Consider the following 21,067-nt stretch of genomic DNA (forward strand, 5'->3'; position numbering starts at 1 on the left):
CAGTCTTGTTGCTTCTGTATACATAACATACAAAGACATGTATAGTCTAACAAACATCTAACCAAATGTTTACCTTTTTCTGATCAATTTTCACCCCTGCTGCAGAGATTCCCTCTAGACACTTGGAGATAATGGGCAGCACCTTCTTCTCGATGTCTGAAAACTGGCAGTAGCCCTCCGCCATCCGCCGAATCCTCCGCTCATCCATGTCCTGCATTTTCTGTTCGACACACAACAACCTCCTTAAATATCATATAATATTCCCACTGTCTGTGTTTATTATTGTACCTTCAGTTGCATATGAAAACACTGGAGGAGTGTTGCATTTTGAAAACAATATCAGGGTGTGTTTGGTTTTAAGTGTGGGCTCTGCCTTGTACTGCATTGTGAATGTGTGTGTTTATATGTCTTTGTCTCACATTGAAGATCTGCGGTATCTCCGAGTAGTAGAAGAAGTTTTGTTCCTTGTTGTATTTCTGGAGCTGTGCTGCATAGTCGCTCCTGCACTCCTCTGCTGTGTGTGTGCGGGAATGGGCATGCTGCTTGGCCTTCAGAGCAAAAAGATAGGTGGAACGATGGAAGAGAAAGGGAGGGGAAGATGAAAGGATGCGGGAAGGGGGAGAAATGAAGAGATGCAAAACAAAATGCAAAGTGGGAGAAATGCAGGAACAGATGTAGCGAGGAAGTGGAGGGAGGGATGGGAGACACGAGGAGGCAAAAGCAGCCACAGAGGGAGACAGACAAGGACAGTTCAAGGATTATGACTGAAAATATCTTAAAAACCAAAAGGTGAAAAAAAACAGTGCTCAGTTGTTGTTGATGGTAACGCGTGTGTGTTTACTTTATCGACATCGAGTCTGGTGGCATTGAGGTCGCTCTCTATTTTCTCTGCTTGTTGTGTGGCTTTTTCAGCCTCCGCCCACTCCTTGGCAAAGCGCTTCTTAGTCTACAGGGCATGTACACACACACACACACACACACACACACAGACACTTTAATACACTTTAATGAATAGAGCTTTAGAAGTGTTAACTTAATTATCAATTATGTAAGTCACGTAATTCAATCCCACGAGGTACTAAAAATGCAAAGGGGCTGTCCACCAAATAATGCAGAATATGTTAAAGGGTCAGTTAACACAAATTACAAACAAAAGACAGATTTACTCAGTAATGCAGACAGATTTCATTTAATTTTAATTTGGCCGGAGTTTGAGATCTTGTGCCAGAGATTTCTTTTGCCAGCCCCAGAAAAATGGAGGTGAATGGAATTTGGTTTGGGGTGCTCAAAGCATTAAAACATTAGAAGCATTTATGATTACAGATTACTAGAAAGTTAATGACTGCATTATTGCGTATTATCCATAGACCTAGTTGTGTACAGTTTGTTAACTATTTACACAGAAAAGATGTTGCTGTTCAAGTCTTTTCAGCAACACAAACCAGATTTCATTCCTCTCTTTGGACTGCAGAGGAGACAGAAATGTCAGATATTACTAAACCTAAGGAAATAAAACTAAAGTGTTAAGACTTGAATTTATGGAACTGCAAATTTCTAATAATCTTCTTTGCTATAGGTTTCTTGAAAATAATCATGTAAATTGGTACTAACTAAGGTGGGCAGTAAAAAAGTACAAATCTGTACGTTACTTGAGTTTTTCTTTTTCTTCTAACTTTTTACTTTTACTCTACATTTTACACAAATATCTGTACTTTCTGCCCCTTACATGTTTACAATAGGCTCATAATTTCAGTTTAAAGCATTTATTTAGCATCACTGCACGCCTTTGCAACATCAAGACCGCTGCATATAACATATCAAGATGAAAACACATAAAAAAACGTGACAAAAAGACAAAACAGACAAGAGGGAAGCTCGATCCTATTTGAAGTTTCAGTTCACTCATCACAGAAACAGCTGTTAGAAATGTCCTTCAGAGAAACCAAGAGATTTCTTATTACTTTTATAGAGTATATTTCCAAGCCTGTGCTTTTTCCCTTTTACTTGAGCAAAGAAGTTGAATCTGTACCTCTTCTTTTATGGAAGTATGTTTTAACACAAGTATCTGTATGTCTATTTGAGTAAAGAATGTGTCTACTTTTGCCACCTCTGCTAAAATAAAAGTCTTACAACTTGTAGGATTGTATTTCCCCTAATAATTAGTACTAAAATAAACAGTTCTTTGTCTGGAAACATTTCAAGAAATTGTTGGGGGAAAAACAAAACTTCGGACCTGTAAAATAAAACTTTACCACAAAATCTATCTGCATGACGAGATACCCATTTTTTTTAAAAGAACAAACTTTAAATAACAATCATGTGATCCAAACTGTACAACTGTAAGCAACATGACTTACACTTTCTAGTTGTTTAAAGCTGCTCTCTAAATTCTGCTGGGCCTTCTTGGCATCAGATAGGTGCTGGGGAGAGAAGAGATTTAAGATACCACATCAATCTGCAATCTGCCAGCTAAACCTATTGTCCCTTCTCTCTCTCCCTCCCTCGTGTGTTCTCCCTCCATCTCTCACTGTTTTGCGTTCCTGTTTCAGATCCTGAAGGTATTTGGTGAGTTCGACACAAATGGCAGTGATCATGTTTTCAGCAATGAGCTCCCGTTGGCCGGCGTAGTCGTTCAGCTCGTTCAGGATCTCCTGAAATGATGCGTGATTGCTGAATCTGCAGCAGGGAAGACAGACAGACAACAACCGTAACTAGGCAGGACAGGCTTGACGAGCTTTAGATTTCTTCATATGATGAAGTGATGTGCATTTGGCTCTAAAAAGTGTCATAGTGCAGTATGTATCCCAAGAGTTTGGAGGATGGTGTGTTTTGTTTTTGGCTTTCAAAAGCCAAAAACACAAGAGCAAATGTCAAAGGAATGGATGAAACTGTATGTTTGTCTGCATAAGTTGCAAATGTTAGCATGTCTGGCTAACAGGCTTTCGAACTACAGCAGTAACATTGTGCAGCAGTAACTACATTACTTGGACTTTTCAGGACTGGAACATCCACTCTTTTGGAGCCAAGATGCCACTAAATCAAGTTAAGAATAACTGCCCTGCTCTCATTTTGGTTTGGGGAAGTTTATACACATGAAACTCCAGCCAAACTTGCATAAAATAGTGCTACATTTTCCAAACTTATTATTCATTCCTCATTCTCAAAATGTTTTTCTGTTATACACAAAGCACTCACACAACTCACACTGAGTTTTAGCTACAGCTGATAAAACGTACATGCTTCACTTTTAATTCCAGTTGTCACAATCCATATTTGTCAGCTAGAAATTGTCTGTGAAATTGAAGACCTATTGTTTCAACATTTACTGTGATTTTGAGTGGTAAATCTGCCACTGTTATCATTCCTACTTTATATGAGCCCTGCAAGAATGGAAAGCTTGACAGGCATAGCAATAGTAACTAAAGGAGTTCAGTGAACAGTAAATTACAGTGGACAATATTTTGCACATTCTTGCGCAAACTGTTTAAATATTTTACATATTGTATTTTAGGACCTTTATAATATTTTTTCATATTATTGTCAATTTTCTTTTTTTCTATTTATGCTTCTTGAATTGCTTTCATCTTTTCTTGTACTATTTCTATTGTTATGATCCAATATATGAAAAGGTAAATTCCTTTTCCTGTATGTGAAAACCTACTCGGCAATAAACTCGACTCAGATTCTGATGATGAATTTTATATGCAAAATTAAATGGGGGGTTGAAGGTAAAATGGAAACAGGACGTTTTATTGTTCTCTCACCTGCAGTCTTGCTCTTCCTTGCTCCCTCGTTTGGCATATTTCTTTGTTAGATTCCTGTAAGACAGTGGAAAGAGGCAGTGTGACTTTCTATTACACACACATACATACATACATACATGCACAAGACACAAATACATCTATGTAAATATGAATGAACATTCAGAAACAAGGCCACAAAAACCAAAGGCACACCTGAGTTGTTTGGCGTAGCCCTGCTCTATCTCTGTCCGTTCCTTCACAAACTTTATGTATCGCTCCACCAGGTCGATCCCTGACTGCGTATGCTTGTCGATGTGATCATACTGGTCCTAAGAGAGGAACATAATAGAGCAACGCGTTTACATACATGTATATGCACACAAACACTGGAGGCATTGCTGCAGAAACAGCAAACCTCTAACACACAGCTGCCACATAACAGTCTAAATGTTTCTAGCTTGCACATTTTTCATGGTTTTGGCTCTGTACGCCGGCACTTTGGATTTTAAATGAAACAATGACGATGTTGTGGCACATCAGTGTAGGACTTGAACCCATTTTTGTGCACAGTCCAAATTAAAGACAATGCAACGGTACACTGACCGTACGCACACACACACACACACACACAATGAGACCAAGGAGATTTTTAAGGTCAAACTGTGTAACATTCTGGACAGTCTGTCACATGACCTCAGTGTTTCATCTACTGAAGACCAGACTGAAAGCGAAAAGCCTCCGAAACAAGAAGTGAAGCTGGCTGCAGTACAAGTCAGACAGAGAACAATTAAGGAACTATAATGTATGTGGCTTTTTCCACTTTGCTTGAGACGGTGCTGCACTATTACTTCAAGTACAACACTAGCAGTGGCTACTGTATGTGTTCTGTTATTGCCAGTAATGCCATTTTATCTTCACGTTTCTCTTTTTATCTGTATTTATTCTGTTCTTCTGCTGCTGTAACACCCAAATTATCTTATCTTATTTTAACATAAGTGCCTGCTGATGTCAGCGCCTGGTTGATCAATCGATTAGTGGCTGACAGAAAATTATGACTGTTCACGCTGTACACCCATGCTTGTATCCCCCAACATGGAGACAACTCTGTTTGCAGATGATACCATCATCATCGGCCGGATTTAAAACAAAGATGAGACTTCATATGGGGTGGACGTCAACAATCTTGCAGAGTGGTGCGCAGAAAACAACCTCCTGCTGCTCCGCAAAACCAAGGAGCTGATTGTTGATTTTAGGAAAAAGGAGGAAAAGACACACACCCCTGTTTACATCAGTAGAGCTAACAGTTTTAGATTCCTGGGAATCAACATCACAGAGAACCTGTCATCTCACACTGGTTAAGAACGCACAGAAACGACTGTATTTGTACATTATGTAGTTTCTGCCACTAAGGGGTCTCGAACATGAAAACAATAACAAAAGACGAAGTTTGATGACAGCATAAAGAAGCATAGGATCACAGGAGGTTTCTACCGGGAGCAAAATTATCTGCAGAGGTCTCCTCCTCTCCAACACAAACGGACCCAGTGATTGAAACCGATAAAAACACAGAATAAAGGAGTTTCCCCTTAAAAATCTGTTTCTCCAATGGTGTTTGGCAGACAAAGAATGTCCCAGAGGGCCAAGCTGCTGCTAACGTAAACTGAGCTTGTTCCTCTGATAACTTAAGATCCAGATGTCTGATGACTAAAATCTTTCAACTGGTTAAAATATATAGTAAACAACAACCAAGATCTAAAAAGTGTATCAAAGTGCAGTCAATTTCTGACAGCTTCTGGCAAACAACCACAACACTGAAACATGCGCAAAGAGGATATGACGCCACTGACAGGCGACTGGTGAAACATACCTGAATAAAATTATTGATTTCTCTGAATTTGAACATTCTTAGAAACATTTGGAATAAAACAATTCAACAAAATATATACCGGTAACATAGGCCTATATAGATTTTAATGTGGAAATGTTAGACATTATAACTTCAAGGAAACCTAACAAAGGAAAATTCCTGTACTGACTGCTTATTAACTTTTACAGAGGAACGACAGAAAGCATCCTGACTGGAAACATCACAACCTGGCATGTGCACAGTCCAGGACGGGAGGACTTTGCAGCGGGTGATTAAAACCACCCAGAAGATCATCATCTACCCAGCACCAGGGATATTGGTGAGGTGCCGGTGCAGAGCCCGAGGGAAAACCACAAAAAACAGCACCCACCCATCCACAGCATGCTGACATCTGGGAAGAGGTACAGAAGCTTCCGCTGCCGTAACATCAGACTTAAAGACAGCTTCTTTCCTCAGGCTTTGAGAATGTTCAATTCATCCTCAACAAAACACTATTTTTCTGGTTTATGACTTATTAATCAATGTTACTATAAAGATTTTTTTGTATATATTTTATTGTTTTATGAACATAAAGGGAACTGCAACCTGAATTTCAATAAACAACCCTGTGTTGTACATGAAATTTTAATAACTTTGTATCCTTGAAATGTATCCTTGTATTTTTCGAAAATGCCAAACATTGTCTAGTTCTACAGCTTCTCAAATGTGCGTATTTGTTGCTTTTCTTTGACTTCTGTGAAACACAACTGAATTTTGGGGGATTTTGACTGTTCGTCACACAAAATAGCATTTTGATGAGATCACCTTGTGTTCGCGGGGAAAGTTTGATGAGCATCTTTCTGATACTTTATTGACCTAACAATTATATGCATTGCATAAAAATAATGTTTTTTTCATTTAACTGGTTATTTTCTTTTCTGCTTATTGTTGTACTACATGTTCTTTATGTTGAAATTCCTGTTTTTGTGTAACTTTCTATCTGTAAACTGTATTCAATATCCTGTCGATAAAGATGCATAGATTCTCTCTCCTTCCACTATATCTGATTTTCCTACACTACGGTGTGTGACAGAGAACAAGAGGCTGTAGCAAATTGTTGAGACAAAGATGGCTGATAAAATATTTTTAGAAAATAAACCTGAGACATACTGTAGGGCTGCAAGTAAAAAATATTTTCATTACTGATTAATCTGCTCATTATTATCTGTCTATAAAATGTCAGAAGTTAATAAATTATCAATATCCTTGGGTTCAAGATGTCAGTAAATTCCTTTATGTGACCAACAGTCATCACATTAAAACAAATCATTCCATTTTTGCTTTAAAGTGACTTAAATTACTAAGTTCATCATTAAAGCGACTATAATAGTTGTTTATAATAAATTAAATGACAACAAGAAAACAACAAGACAATGTAAAAGGGGTTGTTCGTGTGAATCTACAGAGAATTATCACCTTTTTTTCTATCAACTTTTAGCTCATTGTTTAGTTTTCTGGGCCACAACTTTACTGTTTTGGTTCAGTCTCACAGCTCTCACAGTTTCATTTTCAGCAGCAGGCGAATGTTTTCAGCAAAAATGTTTGAATAACCCAGTGTGCACTACCTGCTGAGAACCAAACAACAGACTGGCTGGTGAACATAGTGGAGCATTTAGCAGGTAAAGAGCAATATGTTTCTCTCAGGAGTTGGTAGAGACCAAAACTAGAGCTAAAAGGGTGAATATAGGACTTACATACATCTGGTACACAGAAACATGAATCCAAATGAATGATAATGTTGCTCTTTAAGTGCTAAATGTGTAAATAAGCAACAAGTTTGCCTTATCAAATAAAAAGGTGCTGATACATTATGTATTATGTTGTGTTCATAATTTGCATTTGTGTAAAATTATAAAAACATGGCGGTTCAACATGGCAGACTCCATGGGAGACGACCCACTGTAGATAAAAAGTCCCTCAAAAGGTTCCCAGAGCAGAAGTCATCAAAAAATGTCTTGATTTTTCCAACCAACAGTACAACAGATTTTTGATTTTGGAACCATACTTAAAAGATTAACCCATTATTTAAATAGTTGCCGATTAATTTTCTGTTGATGGACCAAGTGCTTCACCTCTAAATTTGATTGTCTACATTTGCAGCACACTGAAAGCCTAAGAATTACCCTCCACGTCACACACACATACGCACACACACACACACACACAGTGTCCTCCCTTCTTACAATTTCTCTTACACACAAGTACAAAGGTGTAACAAGAATAAAAGCAAACTCTCCTTTCAACATTCCTTTCTCTCTCTCTCTTTACACACATCCTTACCTTCAAAACACACACACACACACACACACGCACACACACACTTAAACCTGTTGGACAGGTAACATTTATCCTCTCTGTCCCCACTGGTTTGTATCGTAGTGTCATACATACAGTGACATACAGTAAAGGTCTCACTAAAGACGAACGTGACCACAAAACCGAATGGTATGATTATATGATCACATTCAGTCTGGACAAACAAAGCAACAGGGTGGTTCTGTTGTTGTGTCCCTTGTGAAATACAAAGAAAGACTCCACCTTTTGGCTGTTCATATTGTTCGCTAGGCTGATAGTGGATTGTGTGATAGTTGATGTGTGTGGTGATGTGTGTTGTGTAGAATGTGTGTGTAAAGGCTGAGGGTCTTTTTGGAGCCAGAGACATAGATATTGAGTCCTCAGAGGAGGGGGGAGCTAAATGGAGATCATACAGTAACACAGTTAGCAATGTCCTGGATACGAGAGAGCTGGGAGGAGGCAGGGAAGGAAGAAGGAACAGGTTTAGAAAATATAAGAGGAAGATGAAGTGAAATAAACATTTGGCCAGTTTAAACCTGCAACAGGAAGGAGAGTGGAACGAGTCAAACAGCTGTTGATGGGGATATTAAAGAGCTTGTGAAGCACCTTTAAGATATATTACTGCATGCATTTACCACTCCTGTTGCTACGCCCCATTGCTTTACTTTAGTGCATTTGCATGTTTGTGTGAGAGGAGGAAATACTGATAGCGACACAGAGAGGGTTCAGGAATGAGATAATCATTAGCTCAGTGTGAACCTCCGCCCTGTGACTGACGGTCCCAGGGGCCTCTCCAAACCCTGGAACCAGTCAGACTAGTCCCACCCCTCACTGTGACGAAACACAGAAGCGTGTTTCCTAATCCAGGCTGATCTGAAGGCAGTTTCACCTCAATCATAATGAAAGCTACAAAACAGGAATGTGTTGCACTAGCTATCCATACATCAGTCTTTAAGTTTGTGTAAAGCTCTTAGTAACTACTAGACTGTTTCAGCCATCAAAATGAAATCTGTAGTGTCTTAGCTAGTAAAGACTTTATTGGTTGCTAGGAAACGTGTAGAAAGTAATCAGCTATGCAAACAGGAAGTCACTGTAGCATCACAATCAGCATAACTTTTTTTTTTAAATACAGTTTTAGTGAGGTAGTGAATATTAGCCACCAACCCTTTGAAAATGTAGGTATAATTTTGTTTTATTTATATGCATAATAGAGAAATATTGTCTAAGAAATCTGTAAATCATTCAGCAAAATGTTACTGACAATATGTTTTGTGATTTGGTATAGTGTGTTATTTTTTATTAAATATAATTTAATATCTTCCCAGTTTACCTCAATATTAAACAGCATCAACTTATTCACACATTACGTATTAGCACGTTACCTTTAGCTCTGTAAAGTTCTTAGTGACCACTGGCTAGTTGTCTAAAAGATTTGATAAATCTGGGTTGCAGCATTAAAACTTAGGGAATGGTTAGAAAAGAAACAAACAATTAAGCAACTATTTTAATAATCTATCGAGCACAAATGCCAAACATTCACTGCTTCGTTCCAGCCTCTCAAATGTCAGCATTTCCTGCTTTTTGTCCAAAATGACAGTAAACTAATTATCTTCAGTTTTTGGATTGTTGATGAGACGAAACAAGCATTATTAAGATGCAACCATTTTCTCGCATGCGCCACAGAGGGACCAAATAATTATGTTATGTTTTTATTAGTGTATAATCACCTGAATATAGGAATTGATGTGTTTTTGTTACCTTAGGATAAGCCGTTTCTATCTATAGAGGCCACAGGGTCGCTTTCCGAGGAGTCCACAATGTTTAATCACCACGTTTCTGCAATAGCCCAGAACGGACAAACCAAACACTGGCTCTAGATAGGGACTTTCGCTTTCTTTGTGAGTTTCACAGCCCCTTTTAGTTTCTCCTACACACTTCACAGCCTGTTCTCATTCCCAGGTCGTCAAATACAGGCGCGAGGGGTTTTCAGTTAGTTACAATCGGAAACTTCACCACTGGATGCCGCTAACTCCCACACACTGGTCCTTTAATCACAAAATAAATCAGGAAATTAACCCCTCATGACAAAAAAGTTTGCACTAGTTATGTTTGATGTAATGGAATAATCAAGCGATAGTTTCAGCTCTAGCTACGATATGTTTTGGTTTTCCCACAATTAAGTCTGATTGAGCCACTTGTTTATCAGATCCCATCAAACCCACCCAAGCAGCAGCTGTTGAAGGATTTTGAATTTCAACTCTTTCTCAACAATAGCAGCATTAAACACAACAGCCTCACCCAGTCTGTGTTTAACAGTGGAATAATCTCAGAGGTATGTACTCAGACTTTGACCACAATCACAGCAGGATTTCGGGAAATAAATCAGGTTTGCTCTTCATCACCATCCATTAAACCAAAAATCATAAACAGTTCACATCTGGATATTTAGTTTGAGCTAAAACACACAACACACAGCATGCAAATCATCTTCCAAATCAGTCTGTGGTAAGTGTAGCTCTGAAATGATTGGCCTGTTAGTGACTAGTCAATTGTCAGAAGATTCACCATTTTGACAATTGATTAAGAGTTTGTGGGGCATAAAGGCCAAACTTTCTCTTATTTCAGCTTCTCAAATGTGAGGATTTCCTGCCTTTCTGTTTTGTGTGAGGTAGTAAACAGGATGTCATTGGGTTTTGGACTGCTGCTCGGACAAAAACCAGGAATGTGAAGACCTAATTTTGACTGATTTCTTACATTTTGTAGATTTTAGACAAAACAATTGATCAGTAAACTAATCAAAATAAATAATAATTGTTACTGGCGGACCTGGATCAGTTGCCACTCAAGTTCAGCCCCTTTATTTTAATGCTCACTGACTCCACAGAGGGTGTTGTGTGTGTGTGTGTGTGTGTGTAATGACTGATGGAGGTTGTCTGACCTGATGTCTGTCACTGTGATTCACAGCTGAGACACTGACCAGATGAAGTCACCAGTCAACACAAATGAGCCTTCATTTGGTGGAAAAGTCTGCCAGAAAACCTCAACACTTCCTGAAGTGTTGTCACAAAGCAAAAAGCTTCAGGTTCAAGCAAGCATAACAAGAAAAAGGTGGTGGAGTACACCTTTAGCCCACAGTAGATAAGGTCGCCAGAAAGAGTAATAAACCTCTTCCCCCTCTGCTTAAAATAAGGTATGTGGCTGGGGTTGCGAAATCCTCTGGCTGCACAATTTACAGAAAGACTCCTGCTGTTGTTTCAAGATTACTTAACCCAGGGCCTACCGTGGAAGGAAAACAAAAAGTCCCCTGTACATATTGTGTCGACGAAAACAATAAGCAGGACAGCCTACTCTTAAGGGATGTTATTTGGTAATGACTTCTCCTTAGAGGACTCCCCTTCTTCAGAGTCAGCTGTCAAACTTACCCAAAGATCCGTTCCCCAGTCCATGTCTGCAAAAAAGTTCAGATGGAGGAATCCTCTCTGTTGTTTTATGGCAAAGAAAGAAACGACCAGGTGGTGGAGGAGGAGGAAGAGGAATATAAGATATAAAAACTCCTCTCGTTACAAAGATTCCACAAAACTTTGAGTCTCGAAAGCGGAGATGGCGGAGGAAATGTTTGGAGGAAGTCTACGCCTTCTCCTTGGCACGGACGCGGCTGTCCTGTTTCTTCCAGCCAGCGAGAGAAAGAAATATGTTCAGGCGCTTTTTCCTGAAACAAGTTTGGGTCCCAGAGAGAGAGAGAGAGAGGAGGGAGGAGGGGGAGGAACCGGGTGGGAAAAGCTACCAGCGGCGTCTCTGTTTGTTTTATCTTAAAGAAGCAGCTGGAGGTTATTTTCCTCATAAACGCTGTTTAAGTAAACACATACAGTATTATTGTCTGGCAGCACAACACTTCAGTTATAACGCTGCACCTGAGGGAAAATAAACCGAAATAAATCATTAACTATACTGGACAAGTCTTGAATAAATCACCGATTTATTCCAGTTTACAAGGACTGTGGTGGTTTTATTCATTCATGTTCCCAACAGGATGAATCCTGTTACAGTTACAGTACATTTACTCAAATACTCTTACAGGTGGTACAATTAGCAGTTTTGATCAATTTACTTTTACTCCAGTAGAGGACAATAGAAAACAAATTAAACTACCTTTTTTTTTCTAAAATTTGCAATGTCACATTTTCTTCTTCCAGATTTACATCTTTAATACATTTTAAACATTAAGAAATAAAATACCAGATTTACTAATAACTACTACTGCTGCTGCTACTAGTAATAATAAAGTTTATTTATGTAAGATTTACCAAAACCAGTGTCAACAAAGCACTTTCCAAAAAATAATAAAGACTAAACTAAATCTATTGGACATTAAGACATGGTAATGTTGTCCCATTGGTCCTGGACAACTGTTTGATGGATCGCTTTAAAATGTGTCAGATATTTATGGTCTCCAGAGGATGAATCCTAATTACTTGGAATTATTGGTATTATGGGAATATGTTTACATAAATTGCCATAAGATTTTGTGAATCATGTCCATGTGATTCCAGTAGAAATAAAAGCACTTTTTATTCCAATTTATTGCACAGCCATAGTTATTTAGCAACATTCACATTGTGGTTTTATAAGCACATGTAACTTCTATCTTATAAAATATGAGGCAGTGCAACTACCCAAAAGTATATAAAACAGTTAAAATGATCTCCACTTCCACTTTCCACTTTCAGTAGTGCATATATAATAATGTAACACTGCCAGTGGACATTCTGCATAATGAGTACTTTCACTCTTGCTACCTTACATATATTTTGTTAAAAATACTTCGGTTTTAAATAGCTTTTAAAACTAAATAACCTGAATACTTCTTTCACCACAGCTGATCCCTGGCCTGTTTGGGCCTGTCCTGTATTAACATTACACGTAGTCACAGAGCAGCAGACTTTCCTTTCCAGAAAACAAATTCCTGGTGACCTTTAAGAAACCCAGAAAATAATTTCACAACGGACAACTGTCTTTTTGTAAAAGCTCAAATGAAATATGATCATCACAACTTTTTGTTCTTTGTTATGTTGTTGTTGTTTTTTTACTGCTGTCACATGCTAATGGTTTCAAACACTGGGAATACTTTAGTAAGTAATATATCCAGGTCAGATCCAGTAGTATGTTCTCTTCTTTATCCAGTAACACTCCATGTTAGCCTACCTGTTGAGACCACACCTGTCTGTCAATACGAGGGCGACACCTTGTGTTTAGTTTACATGCACCCTGTCTGTTATTAGTAAAGTTTTAATGTCAAAGAGCATTTAGCGTTTTAACTTCCTCCTTTGATGATTTCTGAAGCGCACAGAAGTATGTCACAAAAAAAGTTGATCCTGATAAAAGGCTTTTTTTTTCATCTCCAGGCGCCACCAGCAGGTCAAAGTTTTAACTTATCCTCTTAAATACTTCAATATTAGTATGATGGATCAGCACTGACTGTGTGCAGACAATCTTAGTGCCCCAAATGTTGAATCCTTTGGTGATTCTTTCTCATTTAGTGCCACTAGGTCCGTTTTTTAAATGTGTTCAATACTTAACACTTCTTAAAAACTAATGACACCACCATCAGCCTCAGCTGTACTTTAGTTTAGTACTGATGAGCAATCATGCTAATGCTAAACTAAGATTGTGAACATTGTAAACATATGTTGTAAACACTTTGTAAATAACTGCTAAATATCAGCATGTTGGAATTGTCAATGTGAGCATGTTAGCGAGCTGACATTAGCATTTAGCAATGCTATGCACAACCTCACAGAGCCATCAGCATTGGTTGTAGACTATTATCTTGTGGTTCCCAGGGGATAGAAAACACTACTACATTCAATACCACACTAGGCCTACTATAATAATAACAGCAACAAAATGCAGTATAAAGTTTATTTATATAAGACCTATCAAAACCAACAACCCCAAAGTATTTTACAAAATTCAACATTAAAAAAGAAGAGACTGAATAAACAGTAAAGTAGAATATAGGGATCAAATGCATTCAGCCTGTTGAACTGAAATATTCTGATTTGCCTTTTTCAAAGAATAAATTAATAACTGACATGTCATATTTTTCTATACATATTGTAGGAACAACACAGGTGCTGGAAGTGCAGTTCCCCAACTCTCCCCACTTGATGGAGGGTGATGTATTACCGTAATCTATTTAAGCTACAGCTAATCAGCTAATCAGGTTAATGTGTGCATGAACACGTAGCAACTGATCTGATCTTCATGGCGATAGTCTTAAGGGAGTAGTTCCAGCCCTTCCACGCATGCCAAATAACATGGACGTTCTCAAATCCGATGGCACCATGAGGTGCGTACATGCCGTTGGGGTTAGCCATGTGGCAGGCGTTGTACCAGAATCCACCTAGAAAATGCTGAGCACAGTTTTTATCCCACTGGTCCTGGTCTTTGTCAAAGGTGGTGAACTTCATATCGTTGTTATTTGCTAAACTGTCTCCTAGAAATAAAGATAAAAACAATGTTAGCTGAGTTGAATAGTTGATCTTTAAAACTCTAAAAAGTGCTCCTGCTGTATTACCATTTTGCCAGCGGAGGATTTAAGTTTATTTGTTTGGATAAGAATCTGAATGTTCACTTAAGCACAGCACATGTGAGGGGGGGAGTATTTTTTAGAATATTTTACACCCCTTCGCACCCCTGTAATTTTGGTACAGTCCCTTGCCAGCTGAACACTCTCTTACCTTCGCAGACTGGATTATCTTCTTTCTGAATAATAAAGGTAAACAAGGCATCTCCAAATAAAGGGGCTAAAATGAAGCTAGTATTTTGAAAAACACTTCTTTCTTTTTTTTGCTGAAAGAGCATTATTGTTTCATTTTTCATTAATCTGACAACAGTTCAATTTGTCTCCGGAAAACCACATTTTCATTGGCATCACAAAAATCAATCCAAGCTTTCATTATTGTTTTCTAGCCTATTAGTCCAGTATTACATTCAGCTCTGTAAGGATACAACAAAAACTTAACTTGGAAAATAAATTATTTAAAGAGACTGTTTTTTTGCCCCTGGCCCATTTCTTTTTTTTTTTTCTAATTTCTTAATCCTAAAAAAAGCCCCAAAAATGATAAAGGAACCCTTTTTCATTCAGTATTACTTACAGTATATTCATCCATTTGCCTTCACATTCAAACTTCCCAAAGTAAGATCCACTCAGTGATTCTCACCTGCTGATCCGCCAGTGAAGCTGCCCACATGAAGCTGATACCCGGCGTTCTCAGTATCGATTGAGAAGGAGGAATATTGGGCGAATGCCTTCCCTCCTTCCCAGTCCTCCATGTCAACCCGCAGTTCATTCTTCTTCCTCATGCTCAGCAGGAGGATGTTTTCCAGGCCTGAAAAATGTGCATAATGATCTGTTTCATTTCACCTCCTGCTCCAATTCCTCTTATCATTTACATGTTTTAACCTTTCCTTCCAGTCTGTCACCCTTCACATAGTTTAAAATCACACCTTATATTTCTTCTCAACTCAGCAAATTAAGATGCAAAGCAGCACAGTTTTTAATGTATTTTTCCCTCAAGAACTCACCAAGCCAATATTCTCCGGCCACATTCCCAAATCCAGTTTTATAGTGGCTCCAGGGCCTGAAGAAGCTTTCAGTCCCATCGATCCTCCTCTGAAATACCTGAAGGGGGAAAATCAGAGGAAGAGAGAGAGGTTAAACATTCATTCAGTGTCATTTATTTTTATTTATTTCTTTACTTTATTTAATTTATTGGTATTATTTACTTATTTAATTTTTTATCTTATTTTATTCATTCATTTATTTATTTATTTATTTATTTATTTATTTATTAATTATCAATTTAAAGCCCCAACAAGGAACTTTCATTTTGTGTTGATTCTGGCGGCCCCTGTGGACAAAAGTGGAAGTATTTCCATTGCCTCATTTCATTGATTTCAAGGGGAATTTATAAATCTTGACAACTTTTCTAAAGATATTTTAGAATCAACCAGGTGCTACTTTGAGGCACACAGTCTGATGGTTGTTCATGTTTAAGATGATAAAATCTGATTAAATATGAGGTGTACTGACAGTCCATCTGCCTCCGTCAGTGTCCATGTCACAGTAGACCTGCAGGGGTGTGGTGGGACCTCCAGGATAGATGATGTACACCCCACTGGAGGTGGTGTTGTCATGGTGATAGATGTCATCACAGTCGATGGGCAGATAAAACTGGGGGTCGGAGTGAACGGAGGCAGCAAGAACCAGCAGAGCTAAAAATAATGTTGCCTGGATGTGAAAGGAAAGAGATTACGGTGATTACCTGCACTTTTAGATGGATATCTCCACTCATTTACTTTTTGCTGCCTCTAACGTATTACAGCTGTGCTGTGTTAATTATTAATCTGAACTATTATGTACCTGTACATCTATTTCCTGTACTGTTGCTGTTTATTTCAGAGAGTTCACAGGTCTGAAGTCTGGATGGGTCAGATCAAATGGGTCCTACTTGTACTGAGAAATGTTAATATGTAACTAACAACACTATAAAGTCAACAATAATATCTCAATATCAATAATCAATAACACCAACAAATATGGATTATAATAACAGAGATACATCAATTATTGGTGGCCTATTTAAGTTATCAATTGTGCTGCATTTATTTTACAATATCCATTAATTTAAGCTACAAGAGCAAAATTAAACAGTTAAATTGTTTAGGTCAGCTATTAGAAACCCTTAACATTCCTGCACTGGATAAGAATACGTCATTAAATCACTTCAATTTAAAATGTTATACATTATGAAAAGAAAAAGACAAAGAAAACGGCAGCAGGGGTGTTTGTCATGTAATAAAATAATTGGGGTTAAATATAAGAGCTTGCATTGAGTCTGGTTGAGCTCTTACCTGCATCTTCATCATGGGGAGGAGGGTTCACAGCCGAGTTGTACTCTCTCTGGTAAGTCTGTTTAAATAAATCCTGGTGGGAAACCCTTTTAAACAGTCCACATGGGGCGTGTTTGTGGAAGCATGTGACACTGACAAAGTTTGCTCACACGGATCTACAGTGTTACAAGAAAAAAGAAAAGAAAGAATAATTTACAACTATATTTCTAGCAGTATAGAGAAGGTGATAAAACCTGATTAAACATTTGAATAACAATAACAATATAATTAGAATATTCTAAAAACATTAAACATTTAAAAATGCACTGGTGGACTTTGCACTTATGACCTCAGTATTTGAAGTGCATGACTAACACTCAGAGAGTATTCCTTATCTAGTTACTCATTAAACATAATTATTCATTTTACAACGACATTTAAAAGCAAAACAAGAATAAAATGTAATATTTTACAAAGATCAACTGCAGAGTCTAAACAAACACAAACAGGTAACTTCTAGTAAGCACAAAATTGAGGAAATTCCTATTTTATTTTAAAGCTCTATACTAGATCCTGTAGATTCTATCCTGTGTGGAAAGCCCATAATGACACCATAACTGACTGGCACAAAAATCTGTAACAATACTGGAATTTTGATAGTTGTTTTGTTTGAAGTAGTTTCTTGTATATAGGCCAGTGATAACTGTATGTGTAACACAACTTTTTCCATAGTAGGTCTGTTTTGAAGTTGAAATGTTGAAAAGTGCGTTGAAAAGTGAAATTGGAAGGTGTGAACCCCAAAATCACGACCTTTCAGATCTGGAGCAAATTTCCCCCGCAATATTTCCCTCTAAACCAAAAATGGAAGACACACAATGCTGCAAGAGGAGAATTTAGGGTTTCACCAAAGTCATAAGAATAATAGTGTTGTTGTTGTTGTTGTTGTTGTTGTTGAGCTGTGTACTGAACAACAAACTGATACTGTCATCCAGTGAGCCAATTAGCATGGCTAAAAAGTGTCTTCTGTGTAAATTATGGTCTGTTAATCACAACTAATCAGGAAGAAAAAATGGTATCTTAATAGCTGTGTGTGCATGTCTGAGCATGTATGTGATTTTATCTATTTATTTTATCTTTGTTCTTGTTCTGGTACTGCTCAAATTATTTCAACCACATGATTTTTTTTCTGCAGCCATTCTTCCGCTTTGAAAGAAGTCTAGTAGCAGATGTGTCTTACTATCAGACATCCAGGCTTGCTGACACTGGCAAATACAGGTGAACATTGCAGATATTTCCTCTTTTCTACTTTACGCTTCTTAGGGTAGGGTAATACTTCTCCACCAAGCTTCTGTATGTCCTCTTCAAGTCTTAGGGAAGTTATTGATACTCTTCTTAATAATATTGCTAGAAAATCAACTGGTAATGATAATTTTAATGAAATTTTTTTTAAACTCTCAGTTGCTGACCAAACAGATGTAAATATTTATCAACTTATATCCAAATTTTGTTGCCTGGCTAAAATCTTGGTATAATTATTGATTAATAATTTTTAATAAATGGTAAATAATCCTATCTGTCTTTGTTTCCTGTCAGTCTGGATTACCCTATGCATGGTATCATTTCTGTAACCTCCCTGGTTTTAAATGACTCTGCACTAGCCTTAGATTACAACATGTACCTCAAAATGTAAAGTGTAAAAACTGTGTAAAATGGGTGATGTTATTATAACATAAAAAGGTATTCTGCATGGTTCAGTCTTAGATCCACTATTGTTCTCAGTTTATAAATGATTTTTCTCTTCCGAATACTACATAAATTTAATCTTTATGCAGATGACTTTTTGACGTTTTATATTGCATATGCATAGAGAGAGTGCCTAAGTATAAATGCCTCAGTATCTGGCTGGACAATAATCTTTGAGCATCATATTAACACACATATTACTAACTAGAGAACAATACCTGGTTTTCTGTACAGAAATTAAAATTGCTTCCTTATTTACCAGAGAAAACAAATTGTTAAATCAATTATTTACATCTGCATTGGATTATGGGGATGTTGAAACTGCAGCCTCCACATTGCAATAAAGAAAAATGAGTGAACGAGGAGATGTAGAAGTAACCTCATCTGCCAACCACTCAACAAACCACACGGAAGTTGATGGTTTGACTAACTGTGAACAGATCGACACTTCAGCCAACCCCTTCTTTGTGATAGTCTACAGTTTGGCGTTTCTGGTGAGTTTCAAAAATGGCACAACCTTTGAACACTTCATTGGCTATGAGTTCTCTTGCCTTCAGAAATAGTACTATGGGTGTTTGTGGTTGGGCACATACAGGTGAAAGCTAAATGTATATTTTTTCTAAATGAATTATGTAAAAGATCTATGCTATTAAATGACAATTACTTTAATAAATTCGATTCAGAGCAATTAAATATTTAAATACAATTTATTATTTTGTGTCCATCAGGTTAAGCTCAAACTTATCACTGTAAATGTTGTAAATTGTAAAAGCTCCATCTTCACCTGCTTTTCTCTGCAGGTGGGTCTCCTCCTCAATGGCTTCATCATGAAGTTTTACTTCTGCCGAGGTCACCGGCAGGCGTCCAGCAGCATTATTGTCTACCTGAAGAACCTGGCAGCAGCTGACTTCCTGCTCTGTCTCTGTCTCCCCATCCGCATCGCCAACTATGCCAGCAACACAGTCGCTGTCCGCCTGGTCTACTGCAACTTTGGCTCCGCCCTCTTCTACCTCAACATGTACGCCAGCATCATGGGGTTTTCCTGGTTTTTCAGGCAATGAATCCTCTGACTTCCCTAGCACCTTTACCATGAAGTTGAACAAAAAGCCAGGCTTATTATTCTTATTGCTTTAACACCAGTTATTATATTCCAACCAAAAATTTGGTTATTGCAGGTATTATTTACATTATTACATTTGTTGAATTACAAGCAATCCAGTTTTTGTTACATTTGTTATTACAGCGCCCTTTTCTTGGTTTTGTATTTTCATCCCTCTTATGCATATTTGCCCCACATATAATATAAAAAACACAAAAAAAAAAACAATGTGTAATTGTTGGACATTACTGGCAGCTGGCACGTATTTATATAATATTATTCATTTTTTAGCCCCGTTTCTGGTAAGCTGGGTTCCTGAACGGCCTTTTGCGAGATGAAGTAGATGGGCGGGTCCGACAGAGTTGGAACTGTCTTATTGCTGCTCCCTCCTTTCAGGGTTAGTGGGTAAGCTTGCGCATTGAACATATCTCCACAGGGAGCTTTTGTGGGAAGATAGTGTAGTGGGTCGAAGCGAGCAGAGCCAGCAGCATAAACATTCTTGATTTTTTCGGTGTGGATGGGTTTAAGCTTTCTTGGAGCTGGAGGGATGGCCGGCTGGGCTTTTTCTGTGCCAGCAACCCCTGCGGAGGGTTACTATAGTTTAGAAGACCAGGGAGGATTAGGAAACTGAAAATGCGGTTGGTGATTGCGGGGAGTGCATGATTTTGTGAATTAAGGTGAGCTTGGCCCACTGTGTGAATGGATTCACATTCCTTGGGACAGGAAGTTTCAAGGTTTCTGGGTGGTGGAATAGACAGGTGATTTTGGATGAGCTGTTACTTCATGGGCCAGAAGGAAAAGCCCAGGTTACAGTGCACGACAATTTGTGGGCAGCGCCCTCACCGTCTGCAGGGATGTTGAGTTTCCTGAAGTTTCCTTGGGACAATCTTTCAGATACTGGGGAGAGAGGAGAGGAGGCTGGGCGTCAAGTATATAACGCCACGAGTATGAAAGTTTTCAGCCTTTTAATGCTCTTCCCTCAATGGAAACTGGGGAATTTGGAGTGTTTGACGCTGAGAATTTGAGTACATTTGAATATTTGCATTAGGGATTGAAGTGAGTACTCATGGGAGAGCGCTTCCTTTTGCTCTGTGGGAACAACTACTTTAATGTCTAAGGTTTTGTTTTTCTCTGTATGTTGCAAAAACCAGAAACCCAATGACCCCAACTTGATGCAATTTTGTCTTTGCAACTGATAAAAACATTTCTGTTTTTTGTGACAACAAGATCTAACCCAAACTTTTCAAATTTCATGGAAAACTTTCAAAGGAAAAGATTCACAAAGACAAATGGCGACAGGCTATCTGTATAACCCACCAAATGCCAACAATTGCCACCCTTGGCCTTAACCTGTTAGGCGCAAAGCCAAATTGTAGCACATGGAAC

At 38.1% G+C, this 21,067-nt stretch overlaps 2 protein-coding genes across 2 annotated transcripts in view; both read right to left on the reverse strand.

Annotated features, from left to right (window-relative positions):
• trip10b (thyroid hormone receptor interactor 10b) overlaps positions 1 to 11,658 on the reverse strand; it is a gene marked incomplete at its 3' end in the record, with an annotated part of 19,859 nt that extends 8,201 nt beyond the window's left edge. Inside the window, exons 1-8 of the mRNA XM_035660103.1 lie at positions 11,367 to 11,658; positions 3,957 to 4,072; positions 3,765 to 3,818; positions 2,529 to 2,676; positions 2,358 to 2,420; positions 842 to 946; positions 420 to 548; positions 74 to 220 (exon numbers count right to left, since the gene is read on the reverse strand). Coding sequence (XP_035515996.1) covers positions 74 to 220; positions 420 to 548; positions 842 to 946; positions 2,358 to 2,420; positions 2,529 to 2,676; positions 3,765 to 3,818; positions 3,957 to 4,072; positions 11,367 to 11,390 — 786 coding nt within the window. The remainder of the gene's footprint in view (positions 1 to 73; positions 221 to 419; positions 549 to 841; positions 947 to 2,357; positions 2,421 to 2,528; positions 2,677 to 3,764; positions 3,819 to 3,956; positions 4,073 to 11,366) is intronic.
• A 2,191-nt stretch (positions 11,659 to 13,849) lies between these two features.
• LOC118327204 (microfibril-associated glycoprotein 4-like) lies at positions 13,850 to 17,011 on the reverse strand. The gene is made up of 5 exons (XM_035660484.1): positions 16,861 to 17,011; positions 16,040 to 16,237; positions 15,532 to 15,628; positions 15,168 to 15,335; positions 13,850 to 14,440 (listed from the first exon to the last, which is right to left on the reverse strand). The coding sequence occupies exons 1-5, from the start codon at positions 16,873 to 16,875 to the stop codon at positions 14,169 to 14,171; spliced, it is 750 nt and encodes a 249-aa protein (XP_035516377.1). The 5' UTR covers positions 16,876 to 17,011; the 3' UTR covers positions 13,850 to 14,168.
• Between the last annotated feature and the right edge of the window lie 4,056 nt (positions 17,012 to 21,067).

The sequence above is a fragment of the Morone saxatilis genome, unplaced genomic scaffold, assembly GCF_004916995.1.
Source record: "Morone saxatilis isolate NCDOM2014 unplaced genomic scaffold, NCSU_SB_2.0 Contig17, whole genome shotgun sequence".
Lineage (NCBI taxonomy): Eukaryota > Metazoa > Chordata > Actinopteri > Moronidae > Morone > Morone saxatilis.